The sequence below is a fragment of the Strix aluco genome, chromosome 16, assembly GCF_031877795.1.
Source record: "Strix aluco isolate bStrAlu1 chromosome 16, bStrAlu1.hap1, whole genome shotgun sequence".
Taxonomy (NCBI): Eukaryota; Metazoa; Chordata; class Aves; order Strigiformes; family Strigidae; genus Strix; species Strix aluco.
The window spans coordinates 6259777-6282435 of record NC_133946.1 but is presented as its reverse complement, the minus strand read 5'-3'; the positions used below and the strand labels follow the sequence as shown (position 1 = coordinate 6282435).

The window sequence follows — 22659 nt, the reverse complement described above, 5'->3', positions numbered from 1 at the left end:
GTATCTCAGTAACAACTATAAGAGTTGGGCTTCTTCAAATGATTGTCCCAACTGTTTTGTTCTGACTGACTTTCTATTTTTTCAGTCATAGGTTTTAATTTCAGTGAAAAAAAAATTTCATATACCCAGTTTTATAGTTTTTGGTTCCTTTTCAGTCTATTAATAGAGAAGTCATATTGTACGTTAGTGTAGTAATAAGAAACAGTTAACAGAGTCTGAAGGTCAGCAACAGCTAAGCAGAGGACTAAAACCCTCTTATTTTTCTCAGAAAAATCTGATTTGGATATTAATTTTAGTCTTAGTAAAATGTGAAGTTATTTAGGGTCAAGCTTAGATGCATTAATATTTGTTAACTGGAATTGGGGACTGAGGACCTGTGTAGCTGATGGCCTTATTATGTTTTTGCATTAGAAGGCCTATGTGAGAACAGTGGGAATACTCAAAATAATTGTGGTTTTGTATGCAAAGTGATGAATGTGATGTTTTCCAAGGAAGAAACTTGACTCACATGGGGAAAAATTAATACTAGACTACCTCTCATTAACCTTTGATCAAGCAGGGACAGATAATAGAATCACTTCTTCATTTTGCAATAACATTTTCAATATTGGTGACTGTCTGCAGGTTTACGTGGGGCTCTCATTTTATATTCCTGTTCTTTTATGAAATACCTAGTATTGAGTGTGTGTATTTGTGTGCCATTAAATAGTTTCTGGCCTATATTTTTGTAGCTTAGTGTAATTCAGGTAATAGTAATGAGTACACTTTGATAGTGCTGGGTGTAAAAAGGAAAGAATACTATTCTGATGGCATATTGTAGCAATTTCTAAATACTGAGTGATAAGAGTGATAATGTCAACAAAGTTGATGATAATGTGTTATTTGGTGTGTGTTGATGAACAATTCCCTACTGAGACTGGAGACTGCACGCTTCAGACTGGGCAGGAGTGGACTCTGCAGTTGCATCCTGGCAGAAAGCCTTTCAAGTAAAAGAGGGAGAAAATAGATTCTTTTTTCCCCTTATTTCTTGTCACTATTACATCATCAATTGTACTTTCCTAGACAAATGCACTTGGATTATTTAGTGTTTCCCCGTGAATTTTTAGAAAAAGTAGAAATTTTAGAAATTAGTATTACATTATTACAACTCAGTGTTAACAAGAATCACAGTTAAAAGAAGGGAAACTTTGTTGTAGGATTCAGAGCATTAAAAATAAGTTCCGTACTTTCAAATAACGGATAATGTTCCTAATGCCTGATACTGTAAGCATAAGTTTAGGAAATGTAGCCAATCTCTTGTTTGTGGACAGGCAATATAAGCAGATAATGCGTTAAGTTAGGTCTGTCACCAACAAGGAGATACAATGGAGACCATGCTGGTTATAAAAAATTTTGAAATACGTTTTGGAAACACAGAGTTGGAGTGTTAAGATGGGAGAAACTCAGAACGGGGAATGAATTTTGCATCATTTTTAAAATGACGCACTGAAAACAGGGATCCCCAAATCACATTTTTCATTTCATTAACAATCTGATTTTTTTCATACATTTTCACTGATAGCACACAGTTGACTGATGCATCTGTCTGTATGTAGGCACCTGAACCTAAAGCCGGAAAACCCAAGACTGGCATGTGTCCCAGAAGAAGAGCTAGAAACAGCTAATGGATTCATTAGAACTCACAGCTGCATTTCAAAGGAGAAGGTGTTCATGAATCCTTTAGAAAGCTTGTGAACATGTTTTGTTTGTTTGAGGGGTTTTATTCATTTTTAACACTGAGTTAAAATTTTGTTTAGCAGTCCTAATGTGGATGACACTAGGTGCTGTTGTTGGCTTCCGAATGGCTGTATGACATATGTACCCCAGGATCATCAGATTTAGAATTCTGTGAATTTGAATTGTGGCATGTTGATGGAAGTGTAGGTGAAGAATTACTGGATTTTGTTCCCAACTCTGTATTCTTCTTTGACCTTAAATAATTTAAACATTTTTATTTAGTAGGAGAGTTGCTGATTAAGTCCATGAATCACCTTGAGTTTTCATAATTAGCTGTCTGTCTTTGTGTAATGTGACAGAGCTTATGTTCTTTATATTTTGGCTTTTTCAGGTATGAATACAAGCAAGAGTGAGACAGTGAAAGATCATCCATTAAAACCCTCCAGAAGATCTATGCCATGCCTAGCCCAGAGCCAAACACATCCTCAGAGTCTGAGCAAGCATTCATCCTTCCTGCAGCCAAATCGTGTGCAGCCACAGCCCCGGCCTCAACCTCTAAGTGCAGGGACATCCACAGCTACAGTGGATGTAGTGTCAGAACGAGGTAGGACATTTTTCTCTTTCAGGAGCTGCTTCCAACACTGGGAAAGGAAGGGATCTACGGGAACATCATTTCAGGTCCTGTGGTGTCTTTAAAGATAATTTTTTTAGCATCTTTCATTAAATTATACGGGCATCTGGTAAGCTTTGATTTGTTTAGATATCTACGTTTTGTTGGAGAGACGTTTTTGCACAAAACAGCTAGAAGAATCATGGTACCAAGTTCTTGAGTGAATCACTATAATGTTTGAAGTGAGGCTTAAATTACTTTTTGTTTTGTTCTTCTGAATTACAAGATTAAGACAAGAAAGTGCTCCTGTATGCTGGAGAAGAGCATCAAAGGTTCCTGTAATCTGTCCTAGGAGAGATGAAAAATAAATATTAGGCTTTTGGCAAGAAATGTCTTTAAGTAAGAACATGTAGAAGCAGATGCATTCATTCATGACTAGCAGAATCAGGGAAGAGTGGTATGGAGAGAATGAGAGAAAAGGGAGAAAATCCCAACGATTTTTAGCTTGTGTTGGAAAAAGGAACTACTTCTGATTTCTATTTTAACAGATAAACATGTCTTAAGAGAGAGACTACTATAGTTGGCGATCCCAGTCACTCTGTGTGTCACCTGTTGCCAACAATTGCCATACACGATTGCCAACTGTGTGTGAACCTTTATAGAATAAATTAACTTTGCTGGCTTCTGCTACTAAATTTTCACAAGTCCTTCCTTAATGTTGATAGGCACTCCAGTAAATTATTTCACCAAGTTAAACTTCCCTCAAGAATAGAGTGAAAGTTTTGATTAAAGTGATCTTGGGGTTTTTCTTCCACCAATGAAAAGTGCTTATCAAAATTGCAGCCTAGACTTTTTTGTTTGAGTCACTGACAGCTTTAAAAAGCGTATCTTTTGCTTACAAAATGCATGTGAATGCTGATACGAATATTGCATTTATTCCAGCTAAAGTGATGGAGACATTGGAAAACAACTTGCTTAAGCTGTCTAATACAGAATACAGTGATCCATTTTTAGGTAAGTTTGTGTCTGAACTGGACTAATAAAAAATTAATGATTCTTCAATTACAGTTGTAGTATTTAAGTGTGGAAAGGCCATACTTACCCTGAACTGCCAGGTTCTTCGAAAGAGGAGACTGAATGCGACTAAAGAAATATGTGCTGTCATAAATTTCCTGATACTTTCTCACCTTCTAAACAGTAAAAAAGGACTGAAGACAGAAATTTATTTTTTTCATATATTCAGTGTAACCTTTTCCCATAACAATCTTTCATAATACAATCACTTGGAAACATGTATTTGAAATTCCTTTGAAATAGTTACTATTATTCAGTAGTTGTTATTCCTGTATAGTCATGTTATTCAGTATTGTCACAGCTGCAGTTATGCTGCTTGATTTTGCTTTAGGTATTCACATATTTTCTTCAGATATTCATGTATAAAAAGTGTTACAATCTGGGGGGGAAGTAACGCAAAAATATAGCTATAGTTGGGGCATATTTGTACCTCCATTAATGCCATTTTGATACTTCAGTTAAGTCAAAGAAAGTAGGAAAGGAGTTCTTTTTAGAATAATCCCATCCTTGCATCTGCAAATGAGTCTGTATATACACACACGAGTAGTAATTTGCAAGTTTCAAATTAATTAATTTTGAAATTCCCTGGCTGTGTATTACCCATCTGAAGCACACACAGATAGCGCTGCACCTTGCACAAGTACAGTGAAACATCTTTTTGCTCACAGTCAGTGTAGCATCAAACTAGAAATTGTATCTTCATGCTGAAGGGAAGAGATCTGCTTTCAGAAAGCTATTTCTGCTAACCTCTCACATGATTTAGCATTGATTTTTTCTTGATGCCCAAAATATATAAGAGGCTCTTCAAGGTCTCCTAAAGAGGTAGCTACTGGAAATGTGAATGAAATTATTAGTTTCTCGAAAACAAAATCAAAATGTTCCAAAATCATGACACAGAACAAAAATTGAAATGAAGGTTGTGTAAGAACATCATGTGTGTCGGTAAGGTTCCAGTTGAAGCTACTGCACTCTTTTAGTGTAATTGGTTTCTTTGGGTAGGCAAGCACAGGTAGTAGATTATTTCAGTTATAATCTGCTTCAATTTTTTTTTATACCCTGTTCTATTTTTTACTAACGCATACACATGCTGATATTACTCCATATTTATGTATGGCAGCAGTAATTCTTCATCACAGTAAGTGATGTGCTGTTTTTCATCCATATCACCTCTTTTTAACCTGAAAAGAACCATGTAGGGCTCAGTGACTGAGGAAAAGATAGATTGAGTCTCCTCAGCTCAAAATTGTATTACACTTTGGTGTGGATGTTTCTCCTCTTCTGACTACAGCTATGCTCTTTGAAGAGAGAGAAAAATTATTTAAATGGTAGCCCTTTGCTAACTTGATTCATTAATTTGCCCATGTTAATTGAGTTGATCCAAAATTAGATCAATGAAATCTGTGAAGTTATTCTGTATTTACAGAAGTGTTATTGGTTAGGATGTTCAGCTACAAGCAAGAAATGTGGCAGTATTTATAAATAAATGCCTGAAGTCAGTAGTTAAATAAAAATCAGCATTATCAGTGAGGTTCATGAAGTGAAATCAGGGACAATTAAAGGTGCATTTAAAAAAAAGTCCTTTCTGTAAGCCTTCAAAATACAGTTCATTTGCACCTGAGTATCATCTTTATGTGGGTAAGAATTTGTCTCCAAGATGAAAATTTTTTGTTTTATCCTGAATCTGGGTGGGGGAGGGGGGGAAGGGGGGGGGGGGAAGGAATACTGCCGCTTGACTTCTAATCACCAAATAGATTAAAACGATGCAGCACTGCTGCATGCTTTAGTCGGTATTCTGCCACTTTGATGGAGGTTGCAAAATAGCCTGATTAATGGGTATCATCTTCTTAGTGAACCTATTCAAACTGCTCTCTTGAGAACATGAAAGAATGCTGAATTAAGTGAATGTGGTGAATTTTTAATTAGGCGGCATCATGGAACTGTACATAAAATAGGCCAAATGCCTTTCTCCTCTTCCAGAATTGTGTCCGTAGACAAACTATCTTCTTGTGAGAAGAGGATTAACAGGCATCAGATAAAAGACTTCAGTGGAACAGGTTCTCTTTTTATTTCAGTAGACTATAGATGAGGCCATAGATCTGTAGTTAGTGACGTTGGTAGATTTGTAAACTAAGAAGATAATGTATTACACCTTTGTTACTGCTAACACAGACAAACAGGATCAAGGACATGATGGATTTACATTCTTTTTCATCTGTCAGGTTTGGGTGGCAAGTAGTGTTTTTAGAGGAATCAGTAAATTCAAGCAGAGTAATAGGCACTGAGCTTCGGTAACATGTAACGTGAGCGATGAGGTTTCAGATGCACTGGAATGCTCAGCGCTTAGCCAGAGCTTCGTGGAAATTCCCGCCCAGTGAAGGTTATGATCAGGCCCTTCAGATCTTACCTAGGTGGAAATTACCTATTGCTTGGATCTGGACACTGCATTTTTCAAATCATGGTTGTAGAATTTGGTGTTAGTCCAGAGCAAAATCATGTTATTCTTTTGATTCCTTGAAGAAGCATATTCTTTTCCTATATGTCTGCATTACAGAAGAGTATAAAGTTCTGGTTTAAGTGACCTTTGTCACTTGTGACTTGAGTTCACAAAAGATAAAACTAAGATCAGAGCTCCCAGTTCATCAAAGAACATTAATCCCTTCATCTCCACTGCAGCCTCTTCTAGGATCTCTACTCATCAAATGAGTGAGATTCCTGCTTTTTGTCTGTTCAGAAAATGACTTTTTGCCTAAGAACTTCTCCAAGAGACCAATATGTCTGCCAACTAATATAATGCAGCTAGTGAAAAACTGATTACAGTGAATTTATTCTCAACAACAAGACACACTGATTTTTGTCAACTCCTTTAGCTGCAAGTAGCTAGTCAAATCCTATAACCACACACACGGGGGAATTTTCTGTATAAGCTTTTTGATAAGAACATACCAATTTGTCAAGACTTCTTCAGAAATGTTTTCGCAAGGTTAGAAGAGGGTAGGGTTTCTCACAATAGCAGAGATCACCACAGAGTAACTGGTACCCTGCTGCTGAAGCTGTGTATCAGGGAACTGGGAGACTGAGCTTCCAGTTACTGAATTGTACAGGAAACTCCAACTTCGTAACATTGAGTTACAGGCAGTCTTGAGGTAATACTTGAATTTTTTCCTCAAAGATGCCTAAGGTTTTTGTTTTATTTTGAAATGTGAAGACTTCAGACCAACTTTTATAAAGGCAATAGAAGTATTTACTGGGTAGGTATATAATCTTTGATGCCAGACACAGGAGAGATGCTTATGTGAGATGGCAGAGATGGTCAGGCTAAACCTCAGTGTGGTATTTTAGGTAAGAAGAGCAGTATACCTGTGATACAGGACTTAGCTGGACTGCTCTCTCATGTTGATACGATAGTCACAAATACTGAAAAGGTGTAGATTTACTAAACAGGAAAAATCTCTTCCATACTTTTTTTAGAATTGGGTGTCAAGATCTTATCAAGAAAATATATGTGTTGTGTTTGTAGATACATGTAAATTTGTGTTATACAAGACTCTGGACATTGAAGTCTGAACTCATTGCTGTAACAATATAATTCCAGTGTCATCCTTTTTTAATACATTTGAAAGTCACACCAATGACACTCAGACATTTGACAATCATTCTCTCAACATCATACTTTTTTTTCAAAGTCTTCTGTCTGTGGATACTTGCTTAAAAAAAAATGTAGTGTATATTTATATTCCATTCTGTTTTTACTGTGCTTTGTTTTTCTTCTGAAAGACATGCTCAGTAATTACTTTGATTGTGCCAGCTGGATTTAAATTACATAGCTTTAACTTCAATTACTGTATTTCTGGATTTACTGCAGCTACCGATAATAGCTTGTGGCTCTAGTTGGAGCTGGAAAAAGTAAGTGGGGCATAGTTAGTTCTCTAGTAGCTACATAGTAACTACATACAGAAAGTCACATTAATAAAAATCTGGTTTCCTCTAGAACTTTTTTTTAGGTTCTGAAAACATAACAGATTTGCAGACACATTAAGGTAAACTAATGAGTGAGTTAATCCAGGAGCTGCTCCACTGGTGTGGCAGTATATCTGTGCACATGCATGTATAAAGAAACAGTAAATTTTAAAAATAATGCTTTTCTTTTTCCTTAAAGACTATCATATACATAAAGGGAAATTACATTGTCTTTGAATGATCACAAATTCGGCTATCTTTTCTAAAAGAAATCTGACTGTAAACAATTTTAACGAAGGCCATTTGCACTAGAATTCCATCACCACAAACAACAGAAAAATCCTCTTCAGTAATCTCTGTTAAAATTATAGGAGGTGGTTACTACATAGTTTTTTGAGTTTTCAGTGTGTTTTAGAAAACAGTTGACTAAGTTTTAAGAGAATTTAACAGTTCGTTATTGTTGAACTGAAAATTAAGTACTCTTGAGTTAAGATCAAAGGACTTTACATGATTTGCGGGAGAATTTGTTTTACTTTATTTCAGTAATAACTCCCTTTCTTTAAGAGGAATAACTTTTTCCTTGCCATAACTGAGATAAATGCTCTCTTCTAATGCATGGTACTGGTGGAAAAAATAATCGTGTAAGGTGCAAAGGCTCACAAAACCAGTAAATAATATTCCACTGAATGGTCTGATCTTTTCTCAAATTGTCCTTTGGGTTTAGCAAAAGGAATAGAAGGACAGCGGCAGTATTTGGACTGATGTTTTTCCATTTGCTAGGTCCCTTTCAGTTGTTAAAATTACTGTCATTAATGTTGCCAGGTTTGACTATTTTTTTGTAAAACATTGTAAACCAGATTTACAAAAGGGATTTCTTATTACAATACAGATTCATGCCTTTAAAAATCCAGTTTATGGCATACACAGCTAAGGTGTCAAGATTTTCAGGAGTTAGGCCATATTGGGACTAGGAGAAAGACTTGTGAATCTGATAGTCTGCTTCTTAACTTAAAAATCCAGTTTGGTCATTTGAACACAAATAAGCATATAAGTATCTTTTCTGCAGATCCTACGTTCAGAAATGGTAGAGGATCATCAGAGGATCAGCCCTCCAATGTTAGGCTGAAATACTTCATTTCAAATAATATGTAAAAAATGAGTAATGAATAATATAAACAATAGAAATTGGCATTCAGGGTTTAGATGTAATGAGTATCTAATTTTAAGTTATTTGGCAAATAAAACCGAGTAGCAAATAAAACAACCCTAATTAATATATTATTTTTTCAATTCTGTTTTTTTTCTGAATTAGGTTAATTATGAGGGATCTATGCATAGTAACTCATCTTCCTTAGCATGACATGAAATCCTTCCTAGATAGGGACTTGATCATGAATGATGGAATTCATAATTTTGCCGTAATGGTTACCTTGTGTTCTGAATGTATCCTGAATTCAACTACTACAAAGCTTATATATAAGAAACTCCTTTATTGATGTGCCATGGTGCAGTGTAGCGAACTGAGAAATGAAGACCTGAACCAAATTAACAATCCAACAAAGTATTGCAATAACTGCATGATAAAAAGTTCTTTTAGTGCTCTATTATAGAAGTTCTTGTATGTGATTTTTGTTTAAGTGATGTTATGATAAACCAAAATGGACAGAATAACCTGTGCAATACATAAAATGTTTACAAGAAAGGAGGGAGTGAAATATCATGGAGGATATGACTCAAGAAAACCAGGTCCAACTTCTGCTTCAACAGAAACATGATGTTTCCATTGTGACTTTTAGAATAACTTTTTCAGAAGTTTGTGGTCCTTAAGTAATGCCTGCATAGGTAAGGGCTATCACATCTATTCTGACTGTGTTGTGAGATGGTGGGAAAGCTGCATTAGGACAGTTTTTCCTGTATGTGGTGTGTGAGGGATTTGTCCAGCTCCCATACTAGAGCTGGTTCGTTCCTGGAGAGGTGGCAGCAAGCATGAAGAAGCTGTGTGATCTGTTATGAGCATAGTTCTTGCTGAAACATAAGAAGGATTAGTCTTTGGACTTAATATCGAGGTTCAAAATATTGAAGTACTGTAGGCATTTAATCTGCCTGTACCAATTCTGTCCACAATCTTATCTCCACCAAACAGCAAAAATGCCTGCCTGACTCCCTTGTTAAAAATGAGAAATATTCTGTGTAATGGCTACCACTGGCTGAAAGCTCATAAGAAATTGTACATTAAGAAAAGCCTGTGCTTGTCTGTTATGGTAGTTTTCAATATCTAAATACACATACACAGGTAGCTGAAAAATCTTCTATGTTACATATATAATACAGTATTCCAGGTACACAGCAGAATAAAATAAGAAGACCTAAATCCATCACAATTCCACTTATCCAGGTGTCTAGTAATAGTCTTCTCCAGGTTATTTGTTGTTTCTAGGACTGAAATTAGGACAAAAGGGGATTAATTTCTTGACCAATAATCTCATTCTTACTAAAGCTTTGCTTGTATAAAGGCTTAAAGGATTGAGTCAAGTCATCATTCAAAGTTTCTGAAACTATTTAGGAATAATTTTTATATTATTTATCCTTTCCATAACTATGCCATATTTCAGTTGAAAAACATTTGCTATCCTATACTACAGTTATCTCAAATATATTGGTGGATTGCATGTTACAGAAAAACTGGGACAGGTGCTTTTTATCCTCTGTCATAAAACTAAATGCATTCTTAGCCCTGCAGAAAAATATGATAGAAAGAAAGGTAGCCAAGCAGTTAAGGCAACCCAAAAATGAAGAGGCAGTCCAAAGCATGGCAATACTCTAGCTACTAAGAAAATTTAACTCTATTCCAGCTGAAACCAGAACAAGTGTAGACCTACAAATCAATTTCTAAACTAAATGCTGCTTCATTGTTAGGTAAAAGACTCCCAGAAATGAAGGTCTCTCCAACATTTTATCCTATAAGTGCCCTAGGGGCAAATTTTACTGTCATGCATCAAGCATAGCAAAACTATATTTCAGGAAGTGTCGATAGGTTTTTGTGATGTATGAAGACTGAAGTTATCATGCCTCAGTATTACAACATAGCAAAACAAACAAACTACTAGGATGAAGATATCTGTTATCTGCTTGATTAAAGCTTGAATCTTTTTTAAATCACTTTATACACTTGACTGTGTATCCAAGGTGACAGTACATATCACTTAGATGTTCTGGTATACTAACAGTTATATGGGTGCATCTGCTTTAAATATGTACCTGATTATAGAAGTCCTTGACTTACTGAATTGAGTACTGAAATTTCCATGGACTTCATTGAAATACAATTTGGTCTCTGCCTCTAGATTTAGAAGCTGTCACTCACCCTTTCCTCTGATTTAATATCTTCATCTTTATTTAAAATTCAGCATTTTTATTTCTATCTTATTTTTGCAGTATTAGGGAAAGCTAAACAGTTTAATACAGAAACCTTCCTTTTCTGACTTGAAGTCATAATAGCACATGAATTTTCCTTTCGTTATATTTTCTCTCCCCTGTCCAGTTGAGGTGGGGACTGATAGAGTGGCTTTGGTGGGCACTCTAGATCTCCTACTTTAATGTAGGAGAGCTGTTTTTAGCCACGAGTCTCCCCAACAGGGCAGAAATTATTTTATGGCTTGGTTTGGTTTGTTTTGGGTTTTTTATTTGATCTTGCAGTAAAGGAGAAATGGAAAAATGCTTCATAAACAATTATTACACTGCTTGCCAACTTTGCCATGTTTTTACATTGACCAAAGGTTTTTTTAGACATTTCTGGAAATTACTATTCACTCTAGTACCTTACTGCATTGTAGGTTAATTAAAAGCTAAATACACATCTACTCAACTGATATATTTCAACATATAAACATTGATTGTTGACCATAGTAGAGCAGTATTTTAGTGATTAGACTTACACAGCTGAGAATCTGATCAACTTCTTTTAGCTCTGAAAAGAAGAAAAGTAAAAACTAAAAATGTTTCATAAAAAAATTATGAGCACTTGGAAGTCCACTGGTGTTTACAAATGGGACACTCTTGGCTCATGTCTTTCAGATGTGCCCAGCAAAGCACAGGTGGGATGGCATTTCTTAACTGCAGAAGCCATCTTTCTCTTAATTGGTGTAAAAGCCTGATATCTAGAGCAATATGAAGTGGATTTGTTGTTTTTTTTTCTTATGGCTTCTTGCCTACACCCTCCCCCTCCCAAAGTCAGGCAGGCTAGTTGTGATGGTTGGCATTAGAGCCCATCCAAGAACTACAAGAGCAGGGACAGCTGGCAGTTGTCCTCAACAATAACAACCAAGTGAGTTGTCATAGGCCAGGGAAGGCATGATGGGAAGTAAAAAATGAAGTAAACAGTAGCTTTCCCACAGCACAGAGGGAAAGAGCTTGTGGCAGCCAAGCATTTCTCATGACGTCTTGTGCAGCTGTAGCCAAATAAAGACTCCATGTTTGAATTTAAAGATGGATACTTATAATGCAAGTCAAATAGAAAGACTGTTAGTCCATACCATTGCTTTTGGGGTATATTACATTAACAATACCCTTGGGCAATACGACTCTATCCATGACATGCAGGAATTCTATCTTGGTTTGGCTTGTGGCAATCCCAAATAGCAGTTAAAATGCAAACTTAAATAATAGAGATTGTGGAGGAAAAGATGGCAGAAAATAGTGTTACTTTATGGGCAAACATGATGTAAAAATGTCATGAAAGTTTATAAACTGCAGTTGTTCGTGAAAGACTTAAAGAGTTAAATTATTGTGTATTGTTGTATGCACTGGTGACACTAGGAGCAATTAAGCTCAATTTAGGTTGTGTAAGTTTATCTTTAAGGGAATGTAATTTTGGCTTGGTGGATGGTAGAATTACAGAAGAGAAACTTTCTTTTTTAATAGAAGTGGTGGATACCTTACTACAGAAAGAGCACCTGGTCAAAGAGAAATACAAATATATAGTCAATGCCATTAGTGGCAAAGTTTCATTTCTGTTATCTTCTCTCAAGATCTTTTTCTATACCCAACATACTTCATTCTCTAATCTTCAAAAATTTTAAAACTAATCAAAAGAAATTTACAAAAAGTTCAACTTAAGAAACAAAATGAGCCTCCCAAAACACACACATGGTGAAATTGTTCTTTCTAACCAGTTCTGGTATAGAAATATGATGCAATTCATTTAACTTTTTCTTTGAGTATAATTACTGATATTAAAGATTTTGTTTTAATATTGCTGCAGAAGACGTAAATGGGACTACTGATGGATTCAGAGTATCTACAAAGCATACTTCAGGTGTTGACATTAATGTCTCTAAAACTATGTGAAAGTTAAGAAAAATGCACACTTTGGAATGTACTTTTAAAATATGGATTGTATGCTATGTGTTTCAGTCTGATGGTTTTTTTCAGACAGGTGTAACAAATGTTTATTCAAGTGCAATGTTCAAATGCTATGTTTTAGTCTTAATTTCTCCCTTTTTTACTGTATTGACACCATTACTTTGTGAGACAGTGCTTGAGGTTCATAAAGTAATTCATCAACTGCTGAAAGGTACAATAGCAAATACTGTAAAATTTTGTATAAGTGTACCTTTTAAATTCTAAATTTTTTTTATGGGGGTTTTGTCGCTAAAACTTTTTGACTACATTTCAGACAAGATAGCAGGTATCTCTAAATGGAAGGTATTTTTTTTTTACAGAAAATACATGCTACAACTTAAAAGCTATGTCCTTGAAAACCTAAAAGTATTTATCAGGTAAAAGTATGTTGCACACTAAGGGAAAAGTTATTTCATAACTTTATATTGTTTAAATAAAACATTATGTACTTTTCCAAAGGGTTTTTTTGGAGTATTAGGTGTACTCAGAATGTCTAATCCTCTAAAACTTCCTTCATAAAAATAAACTTTTTAATATAAGTAGTCTTTCTTTCAGCTTAAATGGCCTATCTAGATGCAAGAGTTTAGGTTTCATAGGCCTGTCCCTTCATTTTACTGGCTTCTATTACATGCTTTAATAAAGTTAAGAGCTCGTCACATCTGGGTATGAGTCAAAGATGTTTAAGTATCCTGTTTCCTACTTTGTATACCTACTACTTGAAACCTTCTTCACAGTCCTTTTACTACATTCATTTTTGATGACCAGAGAGTAACGTGTATCTTAGGTTGAAACATCGTTTAAAATAAACCAAATCTCTTCAATTTGGTGCTCTGACAATTAAAACAGGTTATTTAGTACATGAAGAAATCCCTTCACAGATTTACTGAGGTTAATATCAATATCAGAAATTACTGAGGGCTCATTTTGTGTAATCATTACGTAAGCAGTTAAATTGCAGAAAAAACATGTCTTGGTAAATGTTCCAGTTTAATATTCCATCTCAGAAATGTTTAGGCTACATGAGATAATTGTGGGTTTGTTTTTTTTTCTGTAGTACTTACTGTGGAGAATTTAACTGAACAACTTGATGAAAAATACTTTGTTGTTGCAGATGATCTCTTATGAATATAAAATTCAGGAAATTCAAGATTGTGGTTCCCACAGCAACCATGACTTGTTTCTTGGCTTCTATTTAGGGTTTAGAATTACTGGGCTAAACGCTGCTCCCAGTTCCCCTGACTTTTCCCATGTTGATGTGAAAGCTGAGATGAGAACTTGGCTCGGGATTTGTGGGTAACTTTTTTGTCTGAGTATGTTTCTATTTCCAATTTGTCCAAGATATGGTTGTGTGGGAATAATTATTCCATCTTTTTAATCTTTAAAATATTTTTTCAAGACTAACCATTTTCAACATTCATTAAAACTTACATAGTTCAATGTTGTACAGAATTATCCCTCATTTTACTTCTGCTGGGTATCTATGGTAAGTATTGTCATTATTTTTTAATGAAGCATGTGCAAGGAAATTAGATGTCTGGAAAAATGTCTCCTTTGTGATAGAGGATGTAGAGTGACTCAGAGACTTGAGTCCTTCTAACTTGCCTACAGTGATGATGCAGGAAGAAATTTAATCTGTGAGAGTGGGTCGTAGTAAGCTTTAAGGAAGGTCCTCAGTCACCTGCAGCTATCTTAGGATACTCAACTAAGTTTTCATAAAAACTTTTGTTGAGCAATTAAAAGCGAAAAGAAAAGGAAAACACTTTCTTCATGGTGTCAACTATCTTCTACCACCATCAGGTATATCTCTTAAAACATGTTCTGAAGTGGTCACTGCAATACCTTAATATGCAAATCTTCAAATGCTATATCTAATGATGAGCAGCATGTGTGTAGTGGAATCGGGCATTTCAACTGCTTGTTTAAATTTAAAGCATGAGACATACTCTGGTCTCTAGGATGCACCTGCCTATTTGATACCACATTTTGAGTCTCGACAGTTGAGTCAAGCCCAAAAGCATTTGAATATTTGCTTTATATCATTTTATGGGGTTTTTAAACTACTGTAAAGAATGTTGTGAGCTTTTTTGATTTGAATGGTAATTAAAAAAAGTTCCTATAGGCCTTCTACTAAAAATAGAAGTCACTTCTAGTTTAAGACAAGCATGATAACATTTCAAGTAAAAAACTTTTGCAGGAAGGATAGAATATAAGTTATTGAAAAGTGGATACTTAAAAGGAATATTCAACTGTGGCTGTAACAATACTGTTAGTTTGTCTCTGCTATAACCTAAAATGAGCCCACTGTTTTCTTCTGTTTTTCGTTCAGACATAGGAAAGGAGAAAGACACATACACAGATGATTCAGAACATGGAAATTATGATGCTCGTACAGATCAGTCATTGCTCATTCAAAACAAGCTTACCAGACAGAAAACAGAACCTCGGACTAAATCATCTTTAAAGGTAACAGACACAAAACTTTATTAAATTGTATCGTGTGTCAGAATGTGCTTAAATATTTTTAAAATATAATTTTTAAGGGATTAGATAAATTGCAGCTTGCTTAAATAGGCATCTCATGGTAAGAAATTTAGGTGGCTCCCGTATTGTAGTTTGACCTATAGAATCAGTGAATGGAATTCTCTGTACCAAAAGCAACCAAAATTATATAGAATCAAGGATTCTAATGGTTTGTATCAACTCGTCTAAGAGGCAGTAGCCTTCTTTCAAGCATTTTACATTGCACGGAATTTAGAACATAGGATTCCCAGCATGGATTGGAATTGGTGTCAGCTGTGAGAGCTGAAGAAATTACGAGAATTTAGAAGAACTAAGTTCATGTAGCAAATGATGAGTTGAGAGTGATCTAAAGTGTGGGATTTTCCTTCTAAGCAAAATCCAAGTGGTAGCTAGACACATTGAATGAAAGATAAAATTCACTGCTGTATAGGAGAGTGTAGGAGTATTTCCAGGAACCTCAAGTAAAGCACTGGAAAGCCATCTCACCAGATAAAACAGACATGTCACCTTGCTTAGTAATTACCTAATCACAGTATTCATCACAATGCATTTTCTACAGCAGTTCATCCACTATAATGCCAAAGAATCATGACAGATTTTCAGTTCAAAATATGTATTTTTTTTTTGTTCTCACTTTGGACTAGGAAACCCTTAATTCTCCTTTCCATTAAGCATAATTGCTTGTAAATGTATGACAAACGACCTAACCTCAAGAAGTTTGGAATAACTTTCTTCTTCAAGCACTCGAAGCAGTGTATTCTGCAGCACAATTTTTTTACCAGCAATTCTCTGATTTTTTTTTTTTTTTTTTTTGGTATATAAAGGCATGAATAATCCCATGCTACAAATCTAGAAATGCTTAAATTGCTTTAAGGTTCTGTGTATACTCTTCAGCAGGCCATTATACAGCTCTCTCATCCATTATGCCTATGGCGCTTTGTGATTTTAGCGTTGAATGCATGTTTCACAAGAGTCCTGTCACTGTTGTAAAGCTTGTTCTCTCAGTCACACTGATCATCATTACCACAGGATTCTGGAGCACAGGTAGCAGGTTGATGTGATCTCTGAGACTTCGTTTCATGGGATCTTTTTAGAAGAAAACTTCCAGAATAATAGCGAGCTAATAACTTTTAGGTAGGTTTATAGGTAATTGTATTCACAGATCAGAAATCTGTGACATGAAAATGAAATGTAGATAATGACTGAGAAGGATTATACTCCAATCTAAACTGTTGCAATGAGAACTTCTTGTGTTCACAGGTTTTTAGGCTGTTTCTGCAAGGCTAGCTGAATTAAGACAGAAATAATAATGGATGTTCTTGTTTGATTTTGCTGACATGTAGGCAAAACCTTTTATGTTAAATGTGGCCTAAAAGACAGAAAAAATAATGCAGAATGTGCAGAATTTAGACTATGTTATAGAGCACTAAATATTATTAATAACAGGTAAGGCCACTACCAAAAATATCTAGTAACAGGTAATGTTTATCTAGTAACAGCATTTCATTGTGCTAAAGCAAAGTATTTTTTGTATTTTCATGTAAAATATAAAATCACCACTAGCTGTGTTTTCTCCAAGCCCTGCATTCAGGACTCATAGGCAGCAGTAAGCTGACTTTCTTTCAGAGTTTAAAAAGGAGCCTTGTATTTTTATTAAGTTTAAACAAAAATGCACTTTCTATGTCTCAGTCTTCATATGTTCTGACCTACTGAACAAAGTGCTTCAGAGTTCAAAAACAGTCTTCTGAAGCCACATCTGGCTTTTAGCCTTAACAACTCCTTTTATCACAGCAATTACTTTGGAAACTTCCTTCTGCTTGTGTACTGTTTTTGCAAATGAGGCAACCAAGCAGGATTCTCCTCCTGTTTACTGTTTGCCTGCATGCACAGGAAAAAAGGCAGAGGGGATTTACATTAGTCTTAAATTAGCAAAGAAGGTTACTATTTTGCCTTTAGATTATTGTACAAGTCTTTGTGGCAATTAGTGGAAAATGTCTAAGGGAGACTTCTTCCCAAAACGGATATAAAACCAGCAAAAGGAGGCTTCTAATTCTCTTTGAGACCGTTGAAAGCAGAGACAACTGCTCTCCAGCTATACAGCTGGTAAGTACTCTCCTATATTTGGAAAAGAAACTGATCTGTCATGATAAAAAAAGTCTGACCAGAAAATGAAAATGAGCAATACTGCATTGGCAAAGCGTACGAGGATAAAAGCGTATTGTCTTCTCTGCTTGTTACTGATTCCTAATTTAGGCTTGCTTTGAAAGGGTTGTTTTACACTTGAGAGACTCGGGAAAAATTGCTAAAAAAGTTATTTTCAGTTAATGCTTGGTACTATTATTTGTCTTAGTGATGAGCTACTTGAATACTTCAGCAATAACAAACTTGTCTTGCTGACATGATGAAAGCCAGTATACATTTTTTTTTTCAGGAATTGTGTAGTGTTTCAGATCACATACATGATGCATCACTTTCCATAAATCTGATCTGTATTGCTGCAGTTTTAAAGCTTTAGAAACAGATAATTTTGATCCAGCATCTGGATGCCAATATTCATCTTGATAGTCATCTACTTTCCTCGTTTCTTTGGTTATGATTTATAACTCATAATCTCCTTTATTATAGGCAGGTATAATCTCAGAATCCACAGATTTCATGCTGAAAGATTGTGAGTTTTTCAGACCCATTATCCATCTCTGCCATCTTTTCATCACCCACTGTGGTTGAGATTGTGTAGAAAGTTTGACTTCACGTATGTGATTTTTGTCAAGGGATCTTGTGCAGAGTGATGCCAGCAAGCGGCTGCTGAGCAAAGTACAGAATGAGCAGTATCTGTCTTTGCAAGGGAAATACAGGAAATGAGAAGGTCCCTGGCTGGAAAGCTGATATTTGAAATGTTCTAGTTTCACTAAGAAAGGAAAGCAGGCTTAAACAGACTTTATCACTTGAATGGAAGGCAACATTGGTCCAGAGAAGCAGCAAAGTGGATTCTTTTCCGTACCAATTACTATCACATGTATGGTGGCAAGATAGGAATATTTGAGAAATTACACTTTCATTTCCTTTCATTCACTGCATTGCTGTTACTCTCTTGGATCTGATGAGTTTTTTATCAGATGAATTTTTTTATCTAGGTAGTGTGTTTTGATATCTGCCAAGGTAAAGAAAGGATTTTTAGAACAAAGTTCAGATATTATCACTATGGATTCAGGAACTATAAAGAAATACTGACTATACAGTAGTTTAGTTTACTGCCTTTTTCTGGTATCAGCTGATACCCACTATAATACTCCATGTCTAGACTAGCTTTGTGTTGCATAGGATCTGAAACATTTTCAGTCTCCAGAAATGTTACATATAAGTAGTTTTAAATAAGAGCTTAAATAAGCAATTGGCCCAAACATATGGAGGATAGTAGCTCTAGAGGGGTTGGTGCTGGTCTCTTCTCACGGGTGATTATTGACAGAACAAGGGGGAACGGCTTTAAACTCCAACAGGGGAGATTTAGACTGGACATTAGGAAAAAAAATTTCACAGAAAGAGTGGTCAGACAGTGAAATAAGCTGCCCAGGGAGGGGGTGGAGTCACCATCCCTGGATGTGTTTAAGGGTCGTTTAGATGACGTGCTGGGGGATATGGTGTAGGGGAGAAGTTTGTAGAGTAGGGCTGATGGTTGGACTCGATGATCCCAAGGGTCTTTTCCAACCTGAATGATTCTGTGATTCTAATGAGCTGGACATATTGTTGAAAATTCATTCTAAATTGAGCAAAACTCGGTATGTTCAGTGTAGATTATTACAGTGGTTATTAAAGGATAATCTACCCGTGAAAACCTGAAATACATTGTTTAGGCATTTTACTGGATTATTTGAGATTTTGAACGTATCTATTCTTCTGTCTCCTGCAAAACAAATCTATTGCTAACAGAATTTCATGGTGGTTTTGAAAAATGGCATAAATTAAATGTAATATCTGCAGAATAAAAATGTTCTTCAATCTTAATGTTTTATTTTCCATACTTTTGCAGGGATTATTTTCTGTTTTCATTTTTCCTGTTTAAGGTCATGACTTTCAGTGTTGCACTGATTTGTGCTGTCTGTCCTAATCCTGTCAATATATCACTAGTTTCACATACATTGGTTCACTCATAATCCTGTTCCTACGTTCAGTGGAAGTCAGGCATACATGCTGGAAGAGAAGGTTTGGCAATAAAAATGTTTCAGTGTGTAAATAAGAACAAGATGTTGTCAGCTGACAATGGTATACTGGAAAGGAGAATAGCAAAGGGAGTCTGGTAGATAAGGAGTAGTCCACAAATGCAGTCTAGCAACACAAAAGTAAATAAAGTTGAAGAGGCATGATAACAATTAAAATCATTATCCTGGAATAGAATAACATGGTAAAGTGCAACGGAAGTAAATTTCATTTATGATTCTGGTGCATGGCTCTCATCTGCTGTGAGGTTTTGTTTAAAAAGGAAAAAAAAAAAAAAGCTCAGAAAATATTTAAGGACATGCAGGGAAAGTAGTAAGTAATTTTATCATAAAGATGAAAGTTTTAAAAAATAAACATGTAAAGAAAAATTTTCAATGGTCATGTCATTATGCTTCTTAAGGCCTCCCTATTCGTCTTAAAGAGCAAATAGAAGTGGTTAAGTATTAAAAAGGGGAAGCTTTCTCCTGTCTCCAAACATCCTCCATCGCTGCTTCCTCAAACATTAACACTGAACAGACTTCTTTCAAAATTTTACATAAGATCACCTAAGCCTACTCCTTTCCTGAAGCAAAATGTATTTTTCATATTATATACAAATGTATTTTTCATGCTTACTCTGTAAGTCTGAATAGAATGAAAATGGAAAAGAATGTCCTCTGTGAAGAAGCAAAAATAATTACTAATTCTTTAGTTTATTCCTCAAAAGTTAAACTGCAATTTTATTAGGAAGGTCAGGTATTTCTGGAAGTCGTCCTTTCTGTTCAGAAAACAGCTAGGTTCTGCACAGTACAGTGTAGTATACACAGAAATACATTAGCATGGGTAATTACGGCAGCCTGTTGTGTTAACCAGGCTGTGTTGTCTTTGATGCTCAAGATAGTTTGGATGTCTTTGCATATGCAAATATGTCCTCAGTTTTCTTTCCTAGGTTATTATGCTCATGGTTATTTGCAAAAGAAAAAAAAACCCACAAAACAATATACACTTAAAATCAATCAATCAATCTATATTTTTGGAATTAAGTATTTGAAAGGATGAATATAGTAAATCTACTTCTGGTTTATCCATTGCAAAAGCCTTCAAACACAAAAAGATGATTGCTAACTTAGTTGTGTGCTTAGAAAATTTCTCAAAACACACCTTAAGAGTATTCTTAATCAGAGTATGATTTTTTTAAATCAAAAAAAAGCTTCTCATACTATTTCAGAATATTTTCACAGCTAATTCTGTGTAATTTAAGAAGTTTGTAACCTTGTTGGGGTCCTAGCTTTGATTTTTAAACATCCTGAAACAAAGCAAGCATTAATTAGGAATCTCACTTTTGTTCATGGAAATAAGCCCATTGTAGTTAGCATCAGAAATGTATTGATTTCCAGAAAATACTTAAAGGTAAGAGTTGAGTCATAAACTCTGAACGTAGACACTAACCACTGAAATGGTGGCATTCTTCAGTGTGAATACTACTGAAGATATTAATGCAAAGTTCATGGTGATGGTGTTAGGGAGAATTAGTACTTAAACTGGGAGGTTTTCATTAATGAGCCAGTAATCCTTCTACTTAATAGTATCTTGTGAAGTTCTGGGAACAATGATAAATTATATGTGGCAGAATGTTTTATTTTATGAGAAATAACAGTTCTACTCAGAGTTAAGAACAGGAAAGCTATTCAGGCAGACTTTGCAGTTTTAGGTAGTTACCATGCCCAAGAATTTCACGCTTCAGACTTTACCTCTGTCAGAATTCCTGCCCTAGTTCCTGAAATTGTTTCCATGGCTACTTCTGTGTTATACATGATCTAATAGCCCTGAACTCAGTCATTATTATCTCTGAAACACCTCCTGAAAACTAAGACATGAAGAGATACAGAAAACTTCTTTTCCTTGCCCCACTTTTGATAACCGGAGTGTTCTGCATTGTAAGCTTCATTCTCCTCCTCTTACTCCTCCATTCCAAGGTGATTTTCCTTGCAAGTCTACAAAGTGATTTTATATATATATATATATATATATATATACACACACACACACACACACATATATATATATATAGGATGTTCCATACAGTCCTGTTTGGGCTGTAAGACTCCATGCCAATAAACTTTATGGTGGTGTTAACAAAAGTTTTATGTGTCAGCAGTAGGTCAGCTAACATGTTGTTGTTTCCATGAGGAAGCGAATACATTTCAAAGACTGTTTACTTGTCTTTCATTCTTTCTCCAATGTTTTCTGGTTCTACAACTTTTCCCTACATCTTTGTCTCTAAAAAAAATGCTCCTGGTGAGGTGGTGCTATTACTGGGTGGTAATGCTGGAACTCAGTGCTTCGATTCAGTTCTTCGATTTCCAGTAGCATCACTTTTTCTACTAGTGGATTCTTCCTTCCCTTCTCTTGTGTTTTTGCCCAGGGAAACTATAACAAGACATCAAAGTAAGTCTCTCTTTAGTGTTTTGTTTCATTATTGGTAAGAGTTTATCAAAATGATTTTTCTCTAGCAGATTTAGATGTCAGAATTTGCAAGCTGTCTTAGGAAGGAAATAAATTTTGTTCCAAACATCATCACCATGAAATAGAAAGATTTGGGGGGGAGAAATTTAGCAAATTTGGGTGCAGATTGTAAAAGAAGATCCCTGAAGCCCAGTTGTGTGCATCCATCTATCTTTTGGATCCCAGATACTAGTCTGTTGGTATATTTACTTTCCTTTACATAATTTTACAAATGTAAATCCAAATAACACCACCCACGCAGAGGAAGGTTGAACTTCATCCTGTTTACTGTAGAGGCAAAATAAACATATCATGCTGTGGAGGCTTAATTCTCGTGTACTATTTCAGTTGGTCTTTATGTAAGTGAAATGCTTCTGTTGATGATTATGACTGAGAATTTATATTCTATATGTGTTCATATAAATGTGAAACTTCCTTATGTTCTTTTCATAAAGGAAATGACAGCCCTTTGATATCAGAAATTGAAACACAGACTCTTCACTGCCTGAGCTACACCTCAATGTAAAAGTTGTTTCTCCCTGTATGGGTACCTTGGGTCAAAATAACCTGCTCCAGGCTGAGTCCAGTGTGCTCTGTGTGTGCTGCCAGACTAGGCCTCATGTGCTTTTACTGTTGTTTTATTTATAGCTATTGATTGTGAGAGTAACAGGTGAAACTAATTT

General features: G+C 35.4%; 1 protein-coding gene across 3 annotated transcripts in view; it reads left to right on the top strand.

The window, feature by feature from the left end:
- Positions 1-22659, top strand: part of ANO3 (anoctamin 3) — a 209198-nt gene that overhangs the window by 114655 nt on the left and 71884 nt on the right. For all 3 annotated transcript variants that reach the window (XM_074842233.1, XM_074842232.1, XM_074842234.1), the window contains exons 2-4: positions 2108-2320; positions 3269-3340; positions 15084-15220. In XM_074842233.1, coding sequence (XP_074698334.1) covers positions 2108-2320; positions 3269-3340; positions 15084-15220 — 422 coding nt within the window. The remainder of the gene's footprint in view (positions 1-2107; positions 2321-3268; positions 3341-15083; positions 15221-22659) is intronic.